Consider the following 27,443-nt stretch of genomic DNA (forward strand, 5'->3'; position numbering starts at 1 on the left):
TCAGGCCATTCAGTTTCCCAAGAACCTTCTCTCTAGTTATGGTAGATTCACACACTTTATGCCCCCGACACCTGGAACTTCCACCGTACTGCTGGTGTCTTCCACAGAAGACTGATGCAAAGTACGTATTCAGTTCATCTGCTATTTCAATGTCCATGCACCTCCTTTGGCAGAGACACATCTCCACCCCGCCACCTAGCTTACACATATATAGGTGAGAATATAAAAATTATCATCAAACAGAAAAATTAAACTACATAGAAAATACTAGGAGTACAAGCTAGAAGGTGATAGTAGATACCAGGTAGGTGGAGGAAGGATGGGTGGAGGGAGAAGCTGAGAGGTGATAGATGTAAAAGGCTAAAGAAGAACAAATCTGATAGCAGAGGAAAATAGACCATAGGAGAAAGAAAAGGAGGAGGAGCACCAGGGAGAATGAAAGGCAGGTGAGGATAAGAGAGGAGGTAAGAGTGGGGCCAGAGTAGGAATAGAAGAGGGAAGTTAGAGAATATGAAGTTCATTCCATCAGATTGGAGGCTACCCAAACATAATTTGAGGTGTTGCTCCTCCAACCTGAGAGTGGCCTCATTGTTGCAGTAGAGGAGGCCATGGACCAACAAGCTGGAATGGAAATAGGGATTGGAATTAAAATGGTTGGCCTGCTTGTTGTGGATAGATAGATATACTTTATTAATCCCGAGGGAAATTTGGTTTTGTTACAGCTGCACCAACCAAGAATAGAGCGTAAATATAGCAATACAAAAAACCCCAACAATCAAACAACAAAATGCAAACTATGCCAGAGAAAAAATAAGTCCAGGACCAGTCTGTTGGCTCAGGGTGTCTGACCCTCCACGGGAGGAGCTGCACGTTCGATGGCCACAGGCAGGAACGACCTCCCGTGCCGCCAAGTGTTGTATCACAGTGGAATGTGGCAGAAGTCCAACAGTAAAAAAAGTTCAATATCCAGTCTGCAAACACGTTCCTCGATCGTAATATACCCCGGATGGAGAAAAGATGCTCAACAAAGCAGTCCCCCACTCGACATAGGGTCTCACCGATGTAGAGGAGTCACATCAGAAGCGCCAGATACAGTAGACCAAACAGATTTGCAGGTGAAGTGTTGCCTCACCTAGAAGGACTGTTTGGGGCCCTAAGTGGAGATGAGGGAGGAGGTGAATGGGCGGGTGTAGTATTTCTCCGGCGATAAGTTCCAGGAGAGGGACTAGTGGGGAAGGATAAATGTACAAGGGAATCATGGAGGGAGAAATCCTTGTGGAAGTGGAGAGTGGTGGGCAAGTAAAGATGTGTTTGGTGTTAAGATCCCATTGAAGATGGTGGAGATTGCAGAGAACGATGTGCTGAATGCAGAGGCTCACAGGGTGGTAGGTTAGGACAAGAGGGGGTTTTTTAAGGCAGCAAAAAGATGGGGGGAGGGCAAAAATCTGAAAAATAGGGGAAATGCAGGTGAGGGCAGCATCAATGGTGGAGGAAGGGAAACCCCTTCTTTAAAGGAAGAGGACATCTCTGATGTTATGGAAAGGAAAGCCTCATTCTGGAAACAGATGAGGCACAGACAAAGGAACTGAGAAAAGGGAATGGCATTTTTACAAGTGAGCAGGGTAGAAAGAAGTATAGCTGAGAGAGTCAGTAGGTCTATAAAATAAATTGGTAGACAATTTGTTCCAGAGATGGAAAAACAGAGATCGAGAAAGTTGGGAGAGAGGTGTCAGAGACGGATCAAGTGAATTTAAGGGCAGGGTGGAAGCTGAAGGGAAAGTTGATCAAATTGACAAGCTCAGCATGGGTGCATGAAACAGCACCAATGCAGTTGTCAACGTAGCGCAGAAAGAGTTGGAAAGTGTTACCCGTGAAATCTTGGAACAGGGACTGTTCCACATAGCCAAAAAAAAAAAAGGAAGGCATAGCTGGGGCCCACGACTACAACTTGGGTTTGGAGTAAGTGGAAGAAACCAAGAGAGAATTTGTTGGGTGTGAGGACCATTTCCATCAGATGGAGGAGGGGAATCAGATGGGCCTATTGTTGAGAAAGAGGGTGAGAACTTCTTAATGGGGGATAGAAGTGTATAGGGACTGGACATCTATGGTGAAAATGAGGCAACTAGGGCCAGGGAATTTAAAGTTGTTGAAGAGATCAATAGATTTCTGGATAGTAAAACAATTAAGCAATCTAAAGATTGTACAATCAATTAGAGCTGAGATAGAAGCCAGCAATATACTTATAGAATTGTGGAACAGGGTTGAAGGACCCAATGTCAGTCTTTCACTGTAACCTCTTTATGTTCTAAGGTTCATAAATGATTATTGCATGAATAGGCCAATGTTGGTAAGAAAATTCTTTGATCGATACTTTTCCACTAGACGTAGTGTCAAACGGTATAGATGTAAAAAAAAATGAAAAATATCATCTCTTCATTCCTCTTAAAGTGCACTGTCCTCCAATTAATCATGGAAAGATGCCTTCATTAGAGAGAACAGCAGTCTTAATTATCAACTACAGGAGGAAGAAGCTGGAGGCCCATGATCCACTCTTCATTAGGGGATTGGAGGTGAAAAGGATCAGTACCTTTAAATTCCTTGGAGTTAACATATCAGAGGATCTGCCCTGGGACCAGCATATACGTGCCATCACAAAGAAGGCACAATAGTGCCTCTATTTTCTGAAAAGTCAATGTAGATTCAGCATGACACCAAAAACTTTGACGAACTTCAATAGTTGAGCAGAGTATCCTAACTAGTTAAAATGCAGCCTGGAATGAAAAAAGAACAATGCCCAGGAATAGAAAAAGTTACAGACAGTAGCGAAAGCTACTCAGTCCATCACAGGTCAAGCCCACTGCAGCATTGAACACTCTTACATGGGGTGCTGCCACAAGAAAACAACATCCATCAAAGATCCCCACCATCCAGGCCATGCCCTTGTTTTGCTACTACTCTCGAGTAGGTGGTACAGAAGCCTTAGGTCCATCACTAAGTTCAGAAGCAGTTATTATCTTAGAACCATCAGGCTCCTGAATGGGCATTCACCATTTCTTTGAACTGATTCTATGATCCACAGTCTCACTTTCCAGGACTCTTTACAGCTCATTTTCTCAATTTCATTAGCACAGTTTGTCTTATTTTGCACATTGGTATTTGTCAGTCTTTGTCTGTTTATGTATACTTTAAAATTCTACTGTACTCCTTTTTTTTTCTGTAAATGCCTGCAAGAAAATGACTCTCAAGGTAGTAATGGTAAGATATATGTAGACTGATAATAAATTTACTTTGAACTCTGATCAATTTACACAGGTAACACTGGAAAGGGAGTCATGTATCAAAAACATACTATGACAGTTTTGTTGAAATGTTTCAGATAAAGTTCAAAGTAAACGTTATTATCAAAGTACATGTATGTCACCATATATAACCCTGAGATTCATTTTCTTGTAGGCATGCCCAAGAAATCTATAGAATCACAACGTAACAGAATCAATGAAAGACCACCCAACTTGGGTGCTCAACCAGAGTGCAGAAGACAACAAACTCTGCAAATACAAAAAGAAGAAATAATAACAATAAATAAGTAAACAATAAATATCAAGAACATGAGATGAAGAGTCCTTGAAAGTGAGCCCATTGTTTGTGGGATCACCTCAATGACAGGCTATTGAAGTTATCCCCTTTGGTTCAAGGACCTGATGGGCCAAGGGGCAGTAACTGTTTCTAAACCAAGTGGTGTGAGTCCTGAGGCTGTTGTACCTTCTTCCAGCAGTGAGAAGAGAGTACGTCATTGGTGGTGAGGGTCCATGACAATAGATGCTGCTTTCCTGCAAAGGCATTTCATACAGATGTGCTCATTAGTTGGGAGGGTTTTACCCGTGATGGAATAGGCTGTGTCCATTACTTTTTGTGGTTCTTTCCATTCAAGGGCATTAGTGTTTCATACCAGGCTGTAATGCAGCCAGTCAATATACTCTCCACTACTCATAGATAGGAGTTTGTCAAAGTTTCAGATGTCCTGCTGAATCTCTGCAAACTCCTAAGGAAGTATAGATGCTGCTGTGCTTTCTTCATAATTACAAAGGGGGGTAAAGTGATATATCAAAGACATATTTTGATAGTTTTATTAAAACACTTGAAATATTTCACAATTAAACTACACTTGATAAGTGCCTAGTCACAATGTAATCCAAACATATATAAAGAAATGTACAAATAGAGAGCTCTGATGTTTGAATTTTCTCACCATTTAGATAATAATCTGCCAAAATGTATTATCATACATTTCCCAACACTGTATTCCATCTGCCGCTTTTTTGCCCATTCTTCCAATTTGCTTAAGTCCTGCTGCAATCACATTACTTCCTCAGCACTACCTACTCCTCCAGCTATCTTTGTATCATCTGCAAACTTTGCCACAAGTCATCAATTCCACTATCTAAATCACTGACAAACAATGTGAAAAGTAGCAAACTCAATACCCCTGAGGAACACTATTAGATACTGGCAGCCAGCCAGAAAAGGCCCCTTTTATTCCCACTGGCTGCCTCTTGCCTGTCAGCCATTTCTCTATCCACACTGGTATCTTTCTTGTAACGCCATAGGATTTTATCTTGTTAAGCAGTCTCATGTGAGGCACCTTAACAAATGCCTTCCGAAAATCCAAGTAATGTCATCCATTGCCTCACCATTGTCCACCCTGCTTGTTACTTTCTGAAGAATTCTAACTGATTTGTCAGACAAGATTTCCCTTCACAGAAACCATACTGACTTTGACTTATTTTATCATTAGTCTCCAAGTACCTCAAAATCTCATCCTTACTAATGGCCTCCAACACTTTCCCAACCACTGATGTTAGGCCAACTGGCCTATAATTTCCCACTTTTGTCTATCCCTTCTTAAAGACTGGAGTGACATTCACAATTTTGCAGTGTTCCGTGACCATGCCAGAATCAAGTGATTCTTGAAAGATCATGACCAATGCTTCAGCAACCTCTCTTAGGACTCTGGGATGTAGTCCATCTGATCCAGGTGACTTATCCACGTTAAGACCTTTGAGTTTGCCCAGTACTTTTTCCTTTGTAATAGCAATGCCACTCACTCTTACTCTGGGATACTCACAGGCCTCTGGCTCACAGTGTCTTCCACAGTGAAGACAGATGCAAAGTACCCATTAAGTTCATCTGCCATTTCTTTGTCTTCACGACCTCGCCAGCCTCATATTCTAGTGGTCCAATATTAACTCTCAACTCACTTTTACTCTTCATGTAATTCAAAAATCTTTTAGTATGCTGCTTTATATTATTGGCTAGTTTGCCCTCATATTTCATCTTTTCTCTTCTTATAGCTTTTTTAGTTGCCTTTTGTTGGATTTTAAAAGCTTCCCAATCATCCAACTTCCCACTCACTTTTGCTACCTTATATGTCCTTTCCTTGACTTTTATGCAGTCCTTAACTTCCCTTGTCAGCCATGGTTGCCTACCACTGCCATTTGAGAACAACTGCTTCTGTGGAATATATCTACCCTGAACCTTGTGATCTATTCCCAGAAACCTGCCAGTATCCTCTTCCAATCTACCTGGGCAAGCTCCTCTCTCTTACCTCTGTAAATGCCTTTATTCCATTGCAATACTGATACATGCAACTTATGCTTCCTTCTCAAACTGCAGCATGAATTCAATCATATTATGATCACTGCTTCCTAATGGTTCCTTTACATTAAGCTCCCTAATAAGATCTGGGTTATTACATAACACTCACTCTAAGATACTTTTCCCCGAGTAGGCTCAAACACAAGCTGCTCTAAAAAGCCATCTCATAGGCATTCAATAAATTCTCTCTCTTGCAATCGGACACCAACCTGATTTTCCCAATCCCCTTGCATATTGAAGTTCGCCATTACAATTGTGACATTCCCGTTATTACATGCTCTTTACAGCTCCCTTTGCAATCTTAACCCCACATCTTGGCTACTATTTAGAGGCCTATATATGATTCCCAAAATGTTTTTTTAACCCTTGCAGTTTCTTAACTCCACCTACAAAGATTCTACATTCTCTGACCCTATGTCACCTCTTTCTAAAGATGTAATTCCGTCTCTTACCACGACTCAGTGATGCCCACAACATCAAACCAACCAGTCTCTAATCGCGCCACAAGTTTGTCCACCTTATTCTGAATGCTATGTGCATTTAAGTACAGCACCTTCACTCCTACATTATTTGCTCTTATGAATTTTGCCTCTGTGGTACAACTTAACTCTTTGCTCTGTCAGCAGTTTTAGCCAATCATTGTCTTGTCCTTCTTTACATATTACACCATCTACTTGCAAACCTGCTGGCTCATCCTCAGCTCTATCATACTAGTTCCCATCCCCCTGCTATATTAGTTCCATATTGATGAAAATTAAATGGCCCAAGAAGTGACTCCATAAAAATACCTTGAAAGGTCAACCACAATAAAGTGAATTATGACAAAAAGAATAAAATGTGGTTAATAACCAAGCTGATGGGTATCTGCAGTTATCTGAACTTCTACGTATAATATGTGAGCCTACCTGCACTGTACCACTTCCACAATACTCCTCAGACAGTATCATTTTAGCTAAGTCCTTAAATTAGCAAAATAAAATTATAAATCGCAGTAAATTTTCAGATCTAGTTTACCTGAAGGTAAGGGGGACTAGCCTGCAATTATTCCCTTTATGCAGTATATTTTATTGTTGCTTCAACAAGTGTTACCAGCTGAATTTGACATCTAAACTACATTGGTAAATTCAATCTCCTTCTGTCAAAAATTTTAACTTAGTGTTGGAGTGGTGGTACAGTAATTCATACAAAGGAAAATTATACACTTTGGAATTGTAGCCCCTTACATATTTAAGCCTAATATATGAATCTTCAGAGCTAACTGAGTTGTCAGATTAATCTAAGAGCATATGCTTTGATGAAGTGGGCCTTACAAGCTCAAAGTACCAACTCTTTTTGAACTCTGAGCCATGCGATTATAAAGACTCTAAATTGAGCAATATCCGGAAACCATCTACCACATGAAATAATACATAGGGGACCCATTGGTACATCATATAGAGCTTTTAGTCAACATTTGCTCCACAGTCTCATACTAACAGTAATATTGTTTTTATTTATGTTGAAAAATCTCGTTTTCTGTTATTCATACATACTCTGGAAGCAACCTCAGTGTGTTTTAAGTAGAAAACCATCTGGCTACTGAAACTTTAAAAATATTACGTAACTCAAAGTTCTGGCAGAAGTAAAGAAGTTAAGCACTAGAACTTAGAGAGTTGCTTTCTAGAACCTTGTCCCAGATGCACAAGTTCGTAAAGTACATGTTGTGAGATACAAGTAGCATAAAGACAGCATTGCTATTAATAAGCTCAACTTACAGTGAGAGCCAGAAGTTTCCCAAATGTGAGGTGGGCAGGGATATGATCAGGCTTGGATCGCAAAGACTCTAAGTACCAATATTCAGCCTCTGCCAGCTTGTTCAGTCTCATGTAGGCTTCACCTGTTGGCACACAGGTTAAAAATTGGGTCAATACGTACCTTTAACAGTACCCTCCCACAACACGAGCACAGCAAAGGAAATTTTTTAAGTTCATCGAACTTCTGAGTTTTGTTATAGTACGACAGATTAAAAAATGGGCAGGTTTCACACAATGGAATAGTCCAGTGTAAAGCACTTTGATGTCCAACTTGAGTAATGACATTTTGAAACATAATCAGGCTGACTAGAAGTAGAAATGAAGCGTGTCACCAATGAGGCAACTCCTCCAAGGCACTACTCAGTCCAAGACTAACATATAGCAACAGCTTGGAGGCCAACATCCTCAAAAAAGCATTAATCTAACATCACTTTCCTGAAAAACAATGCAGCTTTGAATAAGGAGACAACTATAATGACTACTTGGGGATTGGCTCTAACTTAAAAGGGCATGTTTAAATTTACAGACACAATGTTTGTTTTAATGTAATGAAATTCTTTGAACTGTATTTACTACTCAACATTGTTTTTAATGCTATGTCTGTCCATAATAAGGGAGGCTTTAGTCACAAGGACGATTTTAAAATATTTCCTTTATTCATGAATTTCTTTTGTAACCATTCAAAAGAATTTGAACAGATTAAGATAAATTATGTTTTTATAAAACATAGAACAGTTCAGCACAGGAACAGGCCATTTGGCCCACAATATTGTGGCGAACCAGCTAAAATGCAAATTAAAAACACCCAAACACTAATCACTCCTACAGGGTCCATATCCCTCCATCTTCCTTACATCCATGTACCTAACCAAACATCTCTTAAAAGCCTCTAATGTATTTGCCTCTTCCACCATACCAGGCAACGCATTTCCAGGCATCCACCACTCTCTGAGTAAAAAATTTACCCCTCACATACCCCTCGAACCTACCGCTTCTCACCTTCAATGCATGGTCTCTGGTATTTGACATTTCAACACTGGGAACCAGATACTCCCTGACTACTCTATCTATGTCTCTCATAATCTTATAAACCTCTATCAGATCTCCCCTTAGCCTCCAGTGCTCCAGAAGAAACAACCCAAGTTTATCCTGCAATAATATTTTCTTTTAGACAAGAGGTTTCATGGTCCTGAAGCAAGTGATAGTCTAAGAAAGCTTTGTGGCATGGCAATAAATTTTACAATATGGCTTGACTCATCTGGCCGCTTTTACAGACCCATTCTGTGGGTTGCAGCTCTAACCAAATAGTAACGTGTCTGTACTAGTACTCACACCAGCAGAAGATTGACTTCAGTTGCTTTTTAACAAGCTCTTTTACTGTGGTACTTTGACTAATAGAACAAGAATTGATTTTTTTTCCCCCTGCTTAATAAGCAGCACATGTTGTGCTCTGCTTTGCAATTTTAATATTACCTTATTATCCTTTATCTTATGGTCTTAAGTTTGATTTTAATTGAGAGGTTCATCAGTTTAAAATTCTCTTGAAGTTCTTGTCCGGAGCCACTTCTACAAAATGATATGGCTACACTGAGCTGGTTAAGTCAGAAACGCTGCTTCACAGCAATTGATTAAAGCCTGAGCTTTCAAACAAGGGATCATGGTAAATCTAGAAAGGGTCGCAATTATAAAAATGAATAGTTTTGCAGAATGTTTACAATTATAGTGGATAATGCAGATGGGGGGGCAGGAAAAAAGGAAACCCCTCTGAAGTGGGGAGAAGCAAAAATAGCTTAGGAGCCTTTGGAGTGGAAAAATGGCAGTTTGCAGACCTACAGTGTTCAACATGCCTTCAAAAAATATTACTGCTCAAGATGCATTCCCAGACAGCAAGACTGAAAGTGTATGCCCTCACTTTAGTATGACTTCAAAGGAATGAACTTTGACAGCAGGGGAAAACTTGCTTGCAGGTTTAACATTATAAACTAGAGATGAATTACTAGTCACATTTCTTTTTGTGCATGTGCCAGGTATTACAGGCCATGACGTGATGCACTCACCCATCATGTTGTATAAGCTCTGTGGAGCAAACTGTTTTGGCATCTTCTGTATTGCTTCCTTATAGACAACCAGTGCATCCTGCAGTGAAGAAAGATAACTGTCGTTTTGAACACAAATTTTATGACAAAAAAACATACACATAGATGAGACGTTACAAAATCTCTTTCAACACAGTTTTTCTCTTTTCTACTGATCTCACTGGGCCACATAAAACAACTACAACCAACAGGGTGGTTGTAAAAATGTCTACAAAAATGTTTACAACTAACCCGTCAGAATAAAAAAACAGTTAATAACTTTTTCATCTTCCAATAGAAGTTCTTGCCAGAAATATTAACTTCCCGTCACTGTTTAATAGAACTGCTGCGTAATCCACAACTTTTGCCTTTAAATCAAGTGCGGTTAATTAGTGCCTGTTCTGATTGTGGTGATACATAGTTAAGATGTAACTGTCAGGGTTTAGGATTCTCTGGCATTTCTTCGCCACCCCCCACTGGCTTTGAAGGCGGTCCAAGGGTATTCACTGGGCTAATCCCTGAGATGTGAGGATCACAAGTAACTAAGGAAATTAGATCAATATTCTTCGGAGTTTAGAAGGATGAGGGGTGACCTCATAGAAACATGCATGACCCTGAGAGGGCATATCAATCGGTGATTATCTGGAATGGCTTGAGGGGTCACATTTATTTTCTGTTTTTAAAGTCAGTTCCTCCCGTCTCACTTCAGGGATTTACTGTACGTAGAGCAGAAAGATGTGCATTTCTTTAAGCACCTTTGAGATCTAAAAGAAAAGTGGATTGGGTGGGTAGGAAGGCATACAGCATAATTTCTTTCTTCAGTTGCAACACTTAGAAAGTATAAAGGTTCACTATTCAAGTTGCAACTGTGTAACTTTCTCTGTAGCTTCTATACTTTATTCAAGTCAAATCAAATTTATTCTCATTTATCTATATACATGTATATAATCATATAATGTGTATAGAAATGAGACATTGTCTCTCTGAGTGGTGGGACCTGCATATGCAGTGCTCCTAATAAATTTCCATGATGAGGCAGGGAGACAGTAGGGAGACCACTGTCATCTTCTCAGTTGTTATTGTTATCGTCTAACCTTGTTCTAGCTTAATGCATTGTATCATGATTTTGACTTGCATGAACACTATGCAAAATGTTTTTCAATGTATCTTGGTACATTTGACAATAATAAAGCAATATTAAGATAATTTTGGCTTGGAACAAATGGACTATTGTGTGCAGTTCTGGTTGCCACATTACAGGAAGAAGGTGGAGACGGTACTGAACGGGGAAGTATTAGCTATAAAGAGAACTTGGAGAGACCTGGATTGTTTGCTGTAAAGTAGAAGGCTGAAGGGGTGACCTGATAGAAGTACATGATAAGAAATACAGGGGATTTTGGTTCATTGGATACATTGGGACTAGCAACAAGTAGGAGTCAATTAAGCGGCTAACCCAATTATCTGAAGTTTTGTGGAAATAGTTTTAAAAAAGACATACTACCATTTAACTAAGTAACAAATTATGTTTTAAATGAAATGCAGAATAAATTAGAACACTACCTATAGTACTACAGAGTGAGAACTCTGTGTATCAGTCCCTAATAGTTATCGATGTAGGAAGTGATGGAGGGCTGGCACAACAGCATAGTGGTTAGCACAATGATTTACAGTACAGGCAACCCGGGTTCAATTCCCATCACTGCCTGTAAGGAGTTTGTACGTTCTCCCTGTGACAGTGTGGGTTTCCTCCGAATGCTCGGGTTTCCTCCGAATGCTCAGGTTTCCTCCCACAATACAAAGATGTACCAGTTGGTAGGTTAACTGGTTATTGTAAATTATCCTATCATTAAGCTATGATTAAATTGGTGGATTGCTGGATGGTGTGGTTCGATGGGCTGTATCTCAATAAGTAAAAATAAACAATAAATACAAAAATTCATACAATGTTTGTTGAGGTAGACTGTAAATGAACAAAATTGGCACAGACAGCTAGTGCAGATAATGGATTTCCTTCATCGTCTTCCTGCATAAAGTAGTGTCAAAGATCACTGCTTTTTAATTCAGTTGGTTGGCCCAAACAAAATAACATAACATACGCAACTGACGGTATTTAAAAACTGTTCACTCTAAGCCACACAAGTGTACGTGACTGACCCTAATTAAAACTGTTGCCTCCTCCAAATCTTCATTTTTATTCTAAGATTCAAGATAATTGTCAATACCTTCAAACTTTTTATGTAGTTCCTAACTTGCTGAATTTGTGAAATCATTTCATTTTCAATCCCGGCTGTTTCTATCATCATCAAGCCTGAATGTTTGAAACCACAGTGAGCAAAACCGTTCTGAATTGTCTTACGGCTTATATCTCACCAACTATCAGTGACAAAAATTATTGCTTTTTGAACATAAACACATAGTGTAGTGTCTAACGGACTCACAGGTACAGACAATTGATGCTAGTTAGAAAGTGTTCGGCCACAGCAGAAGAAGAAGACAACCCATCTCCTGCCACAATTAAGAGGCATGGAGTCCCAAATAAATGAAGGAAATCCCAGCTATTTTGTCCAGCAGTTTTTGTTTTTTAAGATTTGTCTCAAATAAGCAACTGCACTGATTAATCGATGGCCAACTAACTGGGACCACAGTAAATACTGTAAAACTATGAGAAACAAAGCTAAGGCAGATAGTGAGAGTCTTTTTTCCAGTATCAAATACTAAAGACAATAGGTTTAAGAAGCATTAATAACAGGCAGTGAATAGATCAATGACTCCCAACCTGTTTTATGCCATGGACACCTACAATTAGCTGAAGGGTTCGTGGACCTCAGGTTGGGAACCTCTGCAATACAGGGACAAGGACATTGTGTAAGCAGAGAGATTACCATCAAAGTCGGCACAAATATTTTGTGCTGAAGAGCATCTTTCTCTGCTCTGTTGTGCTAGAACATCCCAAAATGCATTTTGCCCATGGAAGGACTTCTGAACTGTACACATCAATGTAATGTAGAAACCATGGTGGTTAACTGGTGCCCAGCAAGGTCTCGCAGCAATGTCATGTTGCCAGGCAGTTTGTTACTTTAAAATACTTATTCAAGTATACTGTAAATACTGGTCCAAACAGTGGTGTTGACTCTTTTGTATTTCAAACCAAACCTTTGCAACCTCCTGAAAGAAAATTCAGTTGGATCCAAAAGCAAAAGCACTTCCAAGCTGGACTCCCTTGGTATTGCCCTGATGTGTCATCCTAGCTGTATGTACTCAAGCTGCAAGATTTGAACTTGAATCCACTGACTCAAAAGTGAGAGTACAGTTCACCGAACCACAACTGGCCCTACTAAACATTTGATATCAATTACTTTAAAAGGAGTTGTTTTTCCAGACACCACCACGGTGCGTTGACCATTACTGAAGTCTAAATCAACAAGTCCATAAGGAAGTCAGTGGTTTGCTGGGGTCCTAAACAACAGCTGATTCAGAAGCAAGCCGTGATTATGCAGGAGATAGCTAACATCCTTGTGTTGACACATTTCCTTAATTTCTGCCAGTCTGTCTGCAAAACATACTTTTTAAAGAATCAGCAGAGACGTGGATATCAATGGAGGAAGCTGTGATCCTTTGACTGTTGGTTTCAGGGGCAGATCACTGCCATATTCAAAGAGAAGTTTACACCAGTAAAATGTGGTTCCTGGTTCCAAATCCATCTAAGTCAACTTTCATCAAGTTCAGAATTTTTGAAATCTTATGTGGAATGAGACAATTTATGAACCCAACCAAATGATATCTGCATAAGGATTTAATATTTGACAGGATGTGAATCAGGTGTTAATTGATGACCCAACATGACACATTCTTTCTGTTGAAGTTATGGAAATATGGCACAAATAAATGGCAGGGAGTGCCAATGTGGAGAAATCTTGGTGTTGCATCTCTGTAGACAAAATGAATCGCTGGAAGGGCAAGCTAATGAGGTCAATTACAAACATATTGGTTACTTTGTATACCCTTCAACTTCATTTACAGATAAAAAGCTGATATTGGAACATAATAAATCACCAGTTAGCCCCTGAATGGAGGCAATGAGGATAATTCTGGGCACAACACTTGAGGGATGATATAAACATTAAAAGATGATTTAGATTTTGTGTTGTAGAATCATAGGATATAGGAGCAGAATTAGGCTATTTGGCCCATTGAATATGCTCCATCATTTTACCATGGATGATCCACTTTCCATCTCAGCCCCAATCTCCTCTCTTCTCCTCGTATCCCTTCACGCCCTGATTAACCAAGAATCTATCAACCTCTACCTTAAATATACCCAATGACTTGCCCTCCACAAAGTCACCTGTGGCAATGAATTCCACAGATTTGCCACCCTGGCTAAAAAAATTTCTCCTAATCTCTGTTCTCAAAGAAGATTACTGGGGATGAAGGGAATTTGGTTATGACAAGGGATTAGAAAGTAAAGACTGTTCTCAAAGAAGATTCAGTGATGATCTAAAACAGGGGTTCCCAGCCTGGGGTTCTCAGACACTTTGGTAAATGGTAAGTGTCCATGGCATAAAAAAAGTTGGGAACCCCTGTTCTAAAACAAAATGATTTAATACTGTATTCAAGTTAGGGAAAAATTATTCCCTCTGACAAATGGCCCAAAAATCAGAGGTCAACTTCACCATGGATAAAGCCGCCATTTTATGAACTCCATTAACCATTCCCTCTACCACTGGCATACATTTGCTGCAGTGTGCACCATCTACCAAATACAATGCAGTTATTAGCCTTGGCTGCTCCAAAACTCTTTCACCAAGAAGAATGAAGGCAGCAAGTGCCTGTGAAGAAGTAAGTCACTCATCATCCAGACTTAGAGACATACCACCAATTCTTCATCAATGCTGGGTCCAGTTCCTGGTAGTCTCTCTCTCTCTCTCTCTGCTTCGACACTCAGGGAGTACATTCACCAGAAAGAACAGAGTCATTCAAGAAGAATGCTCACCTACCAAGGACAATTTAGCAATGGGCAATAAATACTTGTCTTGCAAATGACAAAGAATGAATATTGAAAAACAATAGGTATAAAATAATTTGCAAAATGATATGGAGTAAATATGAGGGTAAAAGATTTCACTCAGAGTGCTGTGTGGATCGGGAAAGATGGTGGAAATTGATTTTAAAAAATTAAATCGAGACAGTCAGGTATGGCATGGTAGTATAGTGGTTAGCACAATGCTTTACAGCGACCTGAGTTCAATTCCTGTAGCTGCCTGTAAAAAGTTTGTACGTTCTCCCTGTGGCCGCATGGGTTTCCTCCGGGTGCTCCAGTTTCTCCCACAGTCCAAAGGCATACCGGATGGAAGGTTAATTGGTCCTGTAATTAGGCCAGGATTAAATTAGGGGATTGCTGAACAATATGGCTTAAAGGGCCGGAAGGACCGATTCTGCCCTGCATCTCACAAATAATTAAAAAGTAAGTTTGAAATTTAGATGATTGCAGCAAAGAGCTGTGATGTGAGGCAATGTTCTTTTAAAAGAAACAAAAAAACAGCAGAGGACAGTAGGACAAATTGCTTCCTTTTGCATGAGGTATTTTAATGGTATATGCAAAATGGTACTCAATCTTTGTGATAAACTCTTTCCCTCTTTTTCTTGCCCACTCATGAATTAGTTTAAGATACATTCAGCAAGCACACTGTAGCCTAATTCATCGTTCCTTTAACTGAAAAGACTCAGGAGAGCACAGTGGGATATTTAACTTGTGATGGATTGTTTAAAGATATTTTCACGGGATTATCCAGATAAGCTTGAGAGCTTGTTTAGAATAGGATCCTGTTGAAAGATGAGGGACACACAGCACATTTTTGGATCGGGACTACAGAGCGTCGTGGGAGCTGAATTCTGAAGGAAGGCAGTTTTTTTAAAAACTTCTTCAAGTGCAAGAAGGACGAGACTGCGCAGGCACGTGACGTCAACAGGACTGCGCGGAGAGTTTAAAATGGAGACCACCCTATACAGCGGGCAGCGGAGTGAGTGGGAGCAGAGTGTAGGGCTTTGGCTTCAACAGGCTTCGGCGGTAAACGGGAAGAGGCGAGAGCGAAGCACCAACTCTTTTTTTTCTCCTCCCCCCACCTTCGCTAATCGGCCCGGACAGACAGGAACAGCAGGTCTCACACAGCTAACAGTACGAGCTAACGGTTTAAAAAGTTTGTCTGTTTAACGAGGTAAGTGGGTGAGTAGACTTATTTTTCCTGTTTCATTCCTGTAGAATTAGATAGCATGCCTGCAGGGTTAGTGCTTTATTCAGGCTGTCAGATGTGGGAATCCTGGGAGACCTCCAGTCTCCCTGATGGCCACATCTGCACCAGGTGCACCGAGATGCAGCTCTTCAGAGACCATGTTAGGGATCTGGAGCTGCAGCTTGATGACGTACTGCTTATTAGGGAAAGTGAAGAGGTGATAGACAGGAGCTACAGGGAGGTAGTCATCCCTAGGCTACAGGGGTCAGAAAACTGGGTCACTGTCAAGAGAGGGAAGGGAAATGCCCGGATAGAGGACAGCACACCTGTGGCTGTCCCCCTCAGCAACAAATATCTTGTTCTGGATGCTGTTGAGGGGGATGACCTGACAGGGGACGCCCACGGTGACCGGGTCTCTGGCACTGAGCCTGGCACTGTTGTGCAGGAAAGAAGGAGGGAGAAGAGGAATGCGGTAGTCGTAGGGGATTCCATAGACAGGGGAATGGACAGGAGATTCTGTGAGCCTGATAGAGGTACCCGCATGGTGTGTTGCGTCCCAGGTGCTAGGGTACGGGATGTCTTGCATCGGGTCCTGAATATTCTGAAGTGGGAAGGTGAGCAGCCAGTTGTCTTGGTACATGTTGGTACCAATGACATAGATAGGACAAAGGAGGAGGTCCTGAAGAGAGATTTCCTGGAGTTGGGAAGGAAGCTGAGAAGCAGGACCTCCGGGGTAGTAATCTCGGGATTGTTACCTGTGCCTCGTGCTAGCAAGGGCAAGAAAAGTAGAATCAGGCAGACGAATGCGTGGCTGACAGACTGGTGTAGGGGGCAGGGCTTCAGATTCTCGGATAATTGGGATCTCTTCTGGGGGAAGTATGACCTGTTCAAATAGGACAGGTTACACCTGAAACCAAAGGGGACCAATATCCTGGTGGGAAAGTTTAATAGAGCTATTAGGGAGGGTTTAAGCTAATTTGGCAGGGGGATGGGAACTGGAATGACAGAGCGGAGGAAGGAGAAAACAGAAATAAATCTACGATAGTGAGCAGTAAAGATGTCAGGAAAGACAGGCAGGTGATGGGCCAAATTTGTAGCCATTGGGATGAGTTGCAGTACAATAAAGTTGCAGTGAAATCAAAGTGAAAAATATCAAATACTGGTTTTAAGGTGTTATACTTAAATGCACGCAGCATAAGGAATAAGGTGGATGATCTTGTTGTACAGCTACAGATTGGCAGGTATGATATTGTGGCCATCACTGAGACCTGGCTAAAGGATGCATGTCTCTGGGAGCTGAACGTCCAAGGATACACGGTGTATCGGAAGGATAGGAAGGTAGGCAGAGGGGGAGACGTGGCTTTATTGGTAAGAAATGATATTAAATCATTAGAAAGAGGTGATATAGGATCGGAAGGTGCAGAATCTTTATGGGTTGAGCTAAGAAATAGCAGGGGTAGCCTCCAAACAGCTGCAGGGATGTGGACTACAAATTACAACTGGAAATGGAAAAGGCTTGTTAGAAGGGCAGTGTTATGATAATTGTGGGGGATTTTAACATGCGAGTGGATTGGGAAAATCAGGTCGGCACTGGATCTCAAGAGAGAGAATTTGTAGAATATCTGTGAGATGGCTTTTTAGAACAGCTTGTTGTTGAGCCCACTAGGGGATCAGCTGTACTGGATTGGATATTGTGTAATGAACCGGAGGTGATTAGAGAGATTGTGGTGAAGGAACCCTTGGGAGTCAGTGATCATAACATGATTGAGTTCACTGTGAAATTTGAAAAAGAGAAGCCGAAATCTGATGTGTCGGTATTTCAGTGAAGTAAAGGAAATTACAGTGGCATGAGAGAGGAACTGGTCAAAGTTGACTGGAAAGGGACACTGGCGGGAAAGGCAGCAGAGCAGCAGTGGCTGGAGTTTATGCGAGAAGTGAGGAAGGTGCAAGACAGGTATATTCCAAAAAAGAAGAAATTTTCGAGTGGAAAAAGGATGCAACCATGGTTGACAAGAGAAGTCAAAGCCAAAGTTAAAGCAAAGGAGAGGGCGTACAAGGAAGCTAAAATTAGTGGGAAGACAGGATTGGGAAGTTTTTAAAACCTTACAAAAGGAAACCAAGAAGGTCATTAAGAGGGAAAAGATTAACTATGAAAGGAAGCTAGCAAATAATATCAAAGAGGATACTAAAAGCTTTTTCAAGTATATAAAGAGTAAAAGACAGGTGAGAGTAGATATAGGACCGATGCTGGAGAAATTGTAATGGGAGATAAAGAGATGGCAGAGGAACTGAACGAGTATTTCGCATCAGTCTTCACTGAGGAAGACATCAGCAGTATACCGGACACTCAAGGTTGGCAGGGAAGAGAAGTGTGCGCAGTCACAATTACGACAGAGAAAGTACTCAGGAAGCTGAATAGTCTAAAGGTAGATAAATCTCCCGGACCAGATGGAATGCACCTGCATGTTCTGAAGGAAGTAGCTGTGGAGATTGCGGAGGCATTAACGATGATCTTTCAAAAGTCGATAGATTCTGGCATGGTTCCGGAGGACTGGAAGATTGCAAATGTCACTCTGCTATTTAAGAAGGGGGCAAGGAAGCAAAAAGGAAATTATAGTCCTGTTAGCTTGACATCGGTGGTGGGGAAGTTGTTGGAGTTGATTGTCAAGGATGAGGTTACAGAGTACCTGGAGGCATATGACAAGATAGGCAGAACTCAGCATGGATTCCTTAAAGGAAAATCCTGCCTGACAAACCTATTACAATTCTTTAAGGAAATTACCAGTAGGCTAGACAAGGGAGATGCAGTGGATGTTGTGTATTTGGATTTTCAGAAGGCCTTTGACAAGGTGCCACACATGAGGCTGCTTAACAAGATAAGAGTCCATGGAATTATGGGAAAGTTACATACGTCGATAGAGCGTTGGCTGATTGGCAGGAAACAGAGAGTGGGAATAAAGGGATCCTATTCTGGTTGGCTGCCGGTTACCAGTGGTGTTCCACAGGGATCAGTGTTGGGGCCGCTTCTTTTTATGTTGTACATCAACGATTTGGATTATGGGATAGATGGCTTTGTGGCTAAGTTTGCTGATGATACGAAGATAGGTGGAGGGGCCGGTAGTGCTGAGGAAACGGAGTCTGCAGAGAGACTTGGATAGATTGGAAGAATGGGCAGAGAAGTGGCAAATGAAGTACAATGTTGGAAAGTGTATGGTTATGCACTTTGGCAGAAAAAATAAACGGGCAGACTATTATTTAAATGGGGAAAGAATTCAAAGTTCTGAGATGCAACGGGACTTGGGAGTCCTCGTACAGGAGACCCTTAAAGTTAACCTCCAGGTTGAGTCAGTAGTGAAGAAGGTGAATGCAATGTTGGCATTCATTTCTAGAGGAATAGAGTATAGGAGCAGGGATGTGATATTGAGGCTCCATAAGGCGCTGGTGAGACCTCACTTGGAGTACTGTGGGCAGTTTTGTCTCCTTATTTAAGAAAGGATGTGCTGACGTTAGAGAGGGTACAGAGAAGATTCACTAGAATGATTCCGGGAATGAGAGGGTTAACATATGAGGAATGTTTGTCCGCTCTTGGACTGTATTCCTTGGAGTTTAGAAGAATGAGGGGAGACCTCATAGAAACATTTCGAATGTTGAAAGGCATGGACAGAGTAGATGTGACAAAGTTGTTTCCCAAGATGGGGGAGTCTAGTACGAGAGGGCATGACTTAAGGATTGAAGGGCGCCCATTCAGAACAGAAATGTGAAGAAATTTTTTTAGTCAGAGGGTGGTGAATCTATGGAATTTGTTGCCACAGGCAGCAGCGGAGGCCAAGTCATTGGGTGTATTTAAGGCAGAGATTGATAGGTAACTGAGTAGCCAGGGCATCAAAGGTTATGGTGAGAAGGCGGGGGAGTGGGACTAAATGGGAGAATGGATCAGCTCATGCTAATTGGCGGAGCAGACTCGATGGGCCGAATGGCCGACTTCTGCTCCTTTGTCTTATGGTCTTATGGTCACATTGCACATGAGAGAGAATAGCTGCAGCTACTTACTGAAAAGATTTTGGGAATGAGGCATTTCAGTTAAATATTGTAGCTGAAGTGGTTCTCCCATGGGCAAAGAAGTTTGAGAAGAGGTTTGCTCAAGGTGTGTAAGGTCGTGATGAGCATAGATAGGGTAAGGAGATCTGCTCCCATCAGTGAGCTATTTACAGATCGAGGAAAACAGATTTAAAGTGATAGATGAATGATTCTGAAGAAATGTGATGGAAAGGTTTCTACACAGGGAGTAGCTACAACCTGGAACATGATGGTGAGACACATCCTAGGATTTGCTGGGAGACACAATCAGTGATGTAACATGGGGTCATCCAGTCTTTCGACATCAGAAACTCTCGCCAGGCAACCCAGCCAGAGTTAATCAGGCCCTGGCTTGTGTCCCAGCAGCATCGGTCCACAGGCCACACCTCTTGATCCATAACCATCTTTGATGGTTTGCTCAACAGCCCCTGTAACAGTCCTGATGGCTTTTTTCTTTGTAGCCCCCGTAATGCCAAGGAGAGAGTGGGTTCTGCACAGCCAGCAGTCACAAAATCTCTACACCCTTGCTGCCAAAATGATAAAACAGAGTCATCAGGGGCAATCAAAAGGGAAAGAAATGCAGAGAAATACAAATTACAGGGTTGGTGTGTTTTATTGACCTTTCAAAAGCCTACAACTTCATCACCAATTATATTTGAGAATTAGGTAGGATTCTCCTCAATTATACTTGTCCTAAAAATTCATCTGCATTCTACATCTGTTACACAATGATATGCAAGTCATGATTCTAATCAAGGGGTCCTCTGCTAATCCAATTCTAATGCAGACAGACTCAACAAGACTGTTGTTGTCACTCCAATCGCCTTCTCAATCCTCACCATTACAACAAGGGACCTCACCTTCAACAAGCTCTTCAGTGGAGTGGAGCTAATCTACAGAACTAATGGAAAACTGTGGAACCTTTATTGTTGCACTCCAGAACCAAGATCACTCCAATTTCAGTTATTGAAGAGCATTATGCAAATAACGCAGGTGCACATACACACTCGAAGGCCGAACTCCAAATCAGCATTGACTGGTTCACTAAAGCATATGAGAGAATGGGCTTCATATTAACATAAGACCATAAGATATAAAAGCAGAATTAGGCCACTTGGCCCGTTGAGTCTGCTCCACCATTTCATCATGGCTGATCCATTTTCCCTCCCAGCTCCAACCTCCTACCTTCTCCCCGTAACATTTCATGCCCGGACTATTCAAGTGTCTATCAACCTCTGCCTTAAATATACCCATCTGTAGGACAAAGGATTTCTGCCATCTTAATCACTTTCCAAATCCCACAAAGACACACATAGAAACCATAGAAAAACTACAGCACAGAAACAGGCCTTTTGGCCCTTCTTGGCTGTGCCGAACCATTTTCTGCCTAGTCCCACTAACCTGCACGCGGACCATATCCCTCCATACACCTCCCATCCATGTATCTGTCCAATTCATTCTTAAGTGATAAAAAAGAACCCGCATTTACCACCTCGTCTGGCAGCTCATTCCACACTCCCACCGCTCTCTGTGTGAAGAAGCCTCCCCTAATGTTCCCTTTAAACCTTTCCTCCTTCACCCTTAACCCATGTCCTCTGGTTTTTCTCTCCCCTTGCCTCAGTGGAAAAAGCCTGCTTACATTTACTCTATTTATACACATCACAATTTTATATACCTCTATCAAATCTCCCCTCATTCTTCTACGCTCCAGGGAATAAAGTTCTAACCTATTCAACCTTTCTCTGTAACTGAGTTTCTCAAGTCCCGGCAATATCCTTGTAAACCTTCGCCGCACTCTTTCAACCTTATTAATATCCTTCCTGTAATTTGGTGACCAAAACTGAACACAACACTGACAAAAGTCACCACCATTTCTATTGCACCAGCATAGGTATTGGATCTTTGAAGAAATGAGTTTTGGAAGATTAAAACTTCAAACCTGGCACAAAGCTCATGGTCTGCTGGACAGCATCAATCTCTGCCCTCTTAGATGCTTCAGAAACATGGACTACCTTCCACAGACACCTCAGAGCACTGGGGAGATACAACCATTGCTGTCTCTGTAAATGCTCCAACAAGTGTAATAGTGTCAGCATCCTGTCCCAGACGAGATCCACAGTGCCAAGGTTTTAAATGTACTTCTTTGGTTCTGACTGGAGGACTGATTGTTCATATACCCACCATCAGACTCCCAAACCAGGCATTCTACTCCAAACTCTATCACAGCAACAGATTACAAAAGGAGCAGAGGCAATAAAAGCCTTCTTGAAAAAAAAAAGTAACAAACTCATCCCAATTTGCTAATATGATGAACTGAATACGGAGGCTTTGGGAAAACTCCGGGCTGCTTCATCAATTTATAGGGAGTGTTGCTGTTGTTACTCGCTTATATTGTTTGCATGATTTATGTTTTTTTCTCTTTCTCTGTGCACATTGGGGTTGGACTTTATTTTTTTCTAATTGGGTTCTTTCAGGTTTCTTGCTTTGCGGGAGTTGGTAAGCAAACAAGTCTCAAGGTTGTATAATTTATACAATCTTTGATAATAAATATACCTTGAACCCTTGAACTCATCAGATTCCCTAAAAAATCACTCAAAAATGAGAAGGAACAGCAATTAAAAACTAAGCCCTTTAAGTCTCTTTGCTGTGAACATGCAAAACTCAAGGAAAACTGTAGAAAGGGTACAGAGCCTATGGAACAAACTATCCACCCCTGCTGTAGAAGCTGTCAACAGGTCTCACAACAGGGGATAATCACGAAATGAAAGTACATGGGAATTGAAGGCAATATCAATTAATGGGTGGCAAGCTGTTTGTCAGACAGGAAACGGAGGAAGAAATAAGCGGATCCTTTTCCAAGTGACAGGAAGTGTGGAAATATGTATTGAACTTCGTATTTTTTTTGTAACCATTTGATGTAACAAAATGGAGTTGTACAATCACAGAGTGCTATGCTATTATGTAGCAACATATGCATGTGGCTAAACAAGAAGAAATTACAAGAAATGTGCTTACTAAAGGAATAAGTGACTGCAAGCACACAGTGTACTGAACATTGTGCAAAAATAAGGAAGTAGCAGAGATGAGTCAACTGCAGATGGCAGACTACAACAAATGTATCTGAAGGCCAGAGCTCACTGGAAATAGTAAACTCCTCTTGTTATGTATAAAAGGAACCCTTTGTAAACAGTGTGTTGGAAGACCCCTGCCATCCCTGGTGGGAGTGGAAGTGAACTTTCCCCTTGCAAGTAATACAGACACTTGATAAAGATCCACTCAGTGCTGACATTATGTCCTGTGAGACTTAGTGGAGAGTTATGTGACAACACCATATTCCTCAACTAATAACTGATTGTTTTTCTCTTCAGAGAGGAGATGACCACTGAACTACATATAAGGTAGGCTGTCAGAAGCAATATCTCATCCCCCACATTTCAAATACAAACCAGTTCCACACATTTACAGGCCCAGCTGTCAAGCTCCCTTAAGTATCCCTATCTCTGTCTTGAGTTTTGCTCTCCACATTCAGCTCCCTCCAAGCCAAAAAAATAGAATAAACATTTAATAATGTTCAGGAAACAGAACATGTTTCACTAGGTTTTTTTTGAATACTATTTATCACTGGTGTAAGTGAATGTTTTAAAACCTCAGAATAATAAACTCTACTAGCTACCACAGATAATCATACTTAATTGATTATTATTCACTGATGGGACAACAAAGTAGTGAGCAAAATGGGCATTTACTACTGATTCCTAATTGCCTGTGAACAAGGGTAATATACAGCCTTCATGAATTGCTGCAATGTGTTCACAAAGTACTATTTGACAAGGACTTCCAGGATTTAGATGCAGTGAAGATGAAGAAAAGACGGTCTGAATGAATGGATAAAGGTGGTTGTCATGTTTTGAGGTCATAAGCTCAATCAGCCTTTTTCAAAAGACTGAATGTTATTTTCCAATGAGTGGATTTTTCTAACATTTTAGGGCCCTTTATCAAAAAAACAGGATGTGCTGATGTTGGAGAGGGTTAAATGGAGGTTCATGAAACTGACTGCAGGATTGAACTTGCCTGTCATACGAGGAGCGTTTGATGGTTCTGGGCCTGCACTCACTGGAATTCAAAAGAATGAGGGGTGACCTCATTGAAACCTATCACATGTCAAAAGGCTTTGATAAAGCAGGTGCGAAGAAGATTTTCCTCTGGAGGGGAAGTCCAAGACCAGTCGACACATACTCAGAATACAGGGAGATCCTCTTAGAATGGAGATGAGGAGGGATTTCTTTAGCCAGAGAGTGGCGAATCTATGGAATTTGTTGCCAAAAGTGGCTGTGGAGGACAAGTCAATGGGTATATTGAAGGCAGAGGTTAATAGATTCTTGATTAGTCAGGGCATGAAGGGGTATGGAGAAAAAGCATGATACTGAGGCCCATGATGAATTGGTGGAGCTGACTTGCTGGGCCTAATGGCCTAATTCTGCTCCTATATATTATTTTTTTAATTTCACTATATAAAAATTGGTGGACTACAGAGCAAGCCAAGTACATGGAATTAAGGATTAGAACTGCCAAGTCCTTAAGAATTTCATCACATTGCACAACACTTAAATTTGCTACGTTAGATTTTTTTAATATCTTCAATGGATGTGGGCTTCTCTGGCTGAGATAGATCTTAACAGCTCATCCCTAATTGCTCATGAGATAATGAACTGCTTTATCAACCACTGCAGCCCTTAAGACATGGGTATGCCCCCCAGGCTAATTTTGTCTCAGTGAGGGTGAAGGAATGGCGATAAATTTCCATGTCAGCATAGCCAGATTGAATTTCTAAGAAAAACATGCCATCAGTAACCCAGATCAGACCTCCAAGTGGACCACAACCCGTCATAGGGTTTGGAGGCTTGCGTGCCTCAATGACCCGGAGACTATGTTGGCTGGAGTCAGGGCTTTATTCCTTGGCTTTTGGTAGGATCACCCATACCAAACAAGACAAAGGGTAGAAGCCGTATCGAGAGTGGTCCACCGGTCCTCCAGGTTCAGGGCTTCAGCTCAGGTCTAACAACCCTGACTGTAAAATAAAATTGTTATGGAAACAGCAATGAAGAATCCTTCTATATCTGAGTGCGACAGTATTCCTGAGTCTCCACCTGAGAGACTGACAGTAGGGAAAACTGAGAGGAAGCTACTGATATGATGAAGGAAGCCCTGAATACTGCCAGAGATGGATGACCTTCATCGCTGCTCTAAACGCCAACTGTGCAATGGGCAGTAAGTAAGTAACCCAGATCAGAAGGTTCGAAGTTAAAAGTTCAAAGTAAATTTATTATCGAAGTACATATATGTCACCATATACAACCTCAAGATTCATTTTCTTGTGGGCATACTCAAAAAATCCATAATAGAATAATAACCATAATGGAATCAATAACAGACCGTACCAATTTGGATGTTCAACCAGTGTGCCAAAAAACAACAAACTGTGCAAATAAAAAAAGAAATAAATAATAATAATAAATAAATGAGCAATAACTATTGAGCACATGAGATGAACAGTCCGTGAAAGTGAGTCCATCGGTTGTGGGAACAGTTCAGTGAGGGGGCAAGTGAAGTTATCTCCTCTGGTTCAAGAGCCTGATGGTTGAGGGGTAATAACTGTTCCTGAACCTGGTGGTGTGAATCCTGAGGCTCCTCCTGTACCTTCTTCCCGATGGCAGCAGTGAGAAATGGTGACTGATTTTCCTTGGAGAGCCTGCTTGTGATGACATGCTGATGGTCAGAGAGGCAGGTAACTGTACGTGCTCGGTGGCATTCAGTCGTGTGTAATGCGTGCCCCACAGCTCACACATGCATGGCTACAAACACCATGAGCCACTCTGATGCAAGCAGGTTCTCATATATGGTCTGCTCTGTCACAATTTAACAGCTGTGTACATACATCTATTGATGCTTCTGGACACATCTTCAGTGATGTTCCTGGAATCATCGGGTGTTTCGGGTCTTTCAACATCATACAACCTCCTCCAGGTGACCCAGCCGGAGCTGATCAGACCCAGCTTGTGTCCAGATGGCTAGCTACATGGAGATGACTCCATGGCTCCCTTCTTTTGAGCCACAGCCATCTTGAGGCCCTCTCTGCCGCATCGGTGGTACTGCGGATGGCTCTCCTCTTCCTCTCTCCCTCGACGCCCAAAATGCTGAAGGCTCTAACTAAAGAATGGGCTACGAATCCCCTACAACCAACCTCCACTGGGAGACACCTCGCTCTCCATCCAGCCTGCTGACAGTTGCTGACCAGTCCTGCGTACTTGGAGAGCTTCCTTTCAAAGACCTCTCCGGAGACCAGCATTAGGAACCACCTTCATCTGGGTTCACTTCATATTATCCCCCTAATGCCAATTTTCCCTCAATCCTTGTAATCTCCAGCTCAGCTGTGAACCACACCCCTTTTCCTACTACAACCTACTACTCTGTCACAGGTTAACCCTCATTGGTCCTCTCACCAGCAAGCAATCACAATCAACCCTTCCTCCTATAGCTAAACCCCATCCGTGAGTATCTTGTCTTCCAATCTGAGAGATGTCCCAATTCATTCTTCCAAATTTCAACCACTGAACCTTAATGAAGCTCCTGCCAGCTTTGGTAAGGAACACAAGTTGCCCAAAGTGCACCTGTTAAAATGATATCTTGGGGCAAACATATCCTGATAATGTTCTTTGTATTCATTTCCCTGAGCACCTCAATATTATAGAAACATAGAAACATACAAAACCTACAGTACAATACAGGCCCTTCTGCCCACAAAGTTGTGCCGAACATGTCCCTACCTTAGAAATTACTAGGCTTACCTATAGCCCTCTATTTTTCTAAGCTCCATGTACCTATCCAAAAGTCTCTTAAAAGACCCTATAGTATCCGCCTCCACCACCGTTGCCGGCAGCCCTGGCAAAGTAATTGGTGAATCAAACTGAGGCTAGACAATGGTTCCGTGCTTAGCTGCAATACTTGCCCTAACATCCAGAAAAAGACTTAGGGGTAAACTTGAAATGATTCTTCAAAAATCTTAATTACATTTATCACAATATGCCCTATATCCTTAAAAATAGCAAAATAAATGTAATTTCACAAAACAAAAATGTAAAGTATAGGGGAGAACAGGCAAGTTTCAAGGAAAGTGAAGTAATTGTCCAAGTCTGTGCCTTCAAAGACAGAAACATAGCCAGCTGACTTTGGAGATTACTGATCAGGTGCAACATGACAGCAGGACACCACCACCAATTGCCTGTGATCCAGACCCATGACCTGAACTATTCACTACTGGCTCCACCACTGCAAAGAACATGGAGGAAAGGCCTTTGAGCTTCTGGAACATGTAAGCCCTGTGATGTTGCACACAGTATATTGGGCTTCATGATCAGCAGTAGACCCCAAACAACATTTGTTACTTGTCATACACCATGCATTTGAAGTGTTAAATCTCTGAGTCATGATGTACTGGAATGGTTCGAGCCCCAGTGTCTGAATTACATCAGTTCAATGCTGAGATACATCCAAAGATGCGTTGGGTCACGTCATCAGTGACGTATCCTGGGGTCCTCGGGTGTTTCAGTTCTTTC

General features: G+C 41.5%; 1 protein-coding gene across 3 annotated transcripts in view; it reads right to left on the minus strand.

The window, feature by feature from the left end:
- Window positions 1-27,443, minus strand: part of tmtc2b (transmembrane O-mannosyltransferase targeting cadherins 2b) — a 224,486-nt gene that overhangs the window by 50,192 nt on the left and 146,851 nt on the right. For all 3 annotated transcript variants that reach the window (XM_072269329.1, XM_072269330.1, XM_072269331.1), the window contains 2 exons: window positions 9,506-9,584; window positions 7,410-7,531 (listed from right to left, as the gene is read on the minus strand). In XM_072269329.1, the coding sequence (XP_072125430.1) occupies window positions 7,410-7,531; window positions 9,506-9,584 (201 nt within the window). The remainder of the gene's footprint in view (window positions 1-7,409; window positions 7,532-9,505; window positions 9,585-27,443) is intronic.

Source organism: Mobula birostris, chromosome 9, assembly GCF_030028105.1.
Source record: "Mobula birostris isolate sMobBir1 chromosome 9, sMobBir1.hap1, whole genome shotgun sequence".
NCBI lineage: Eukaryota > Metazoa > Chordata > Chondrichthyes > Myliobatiformes > Myliobatidae > Mobula > Mobula birostris.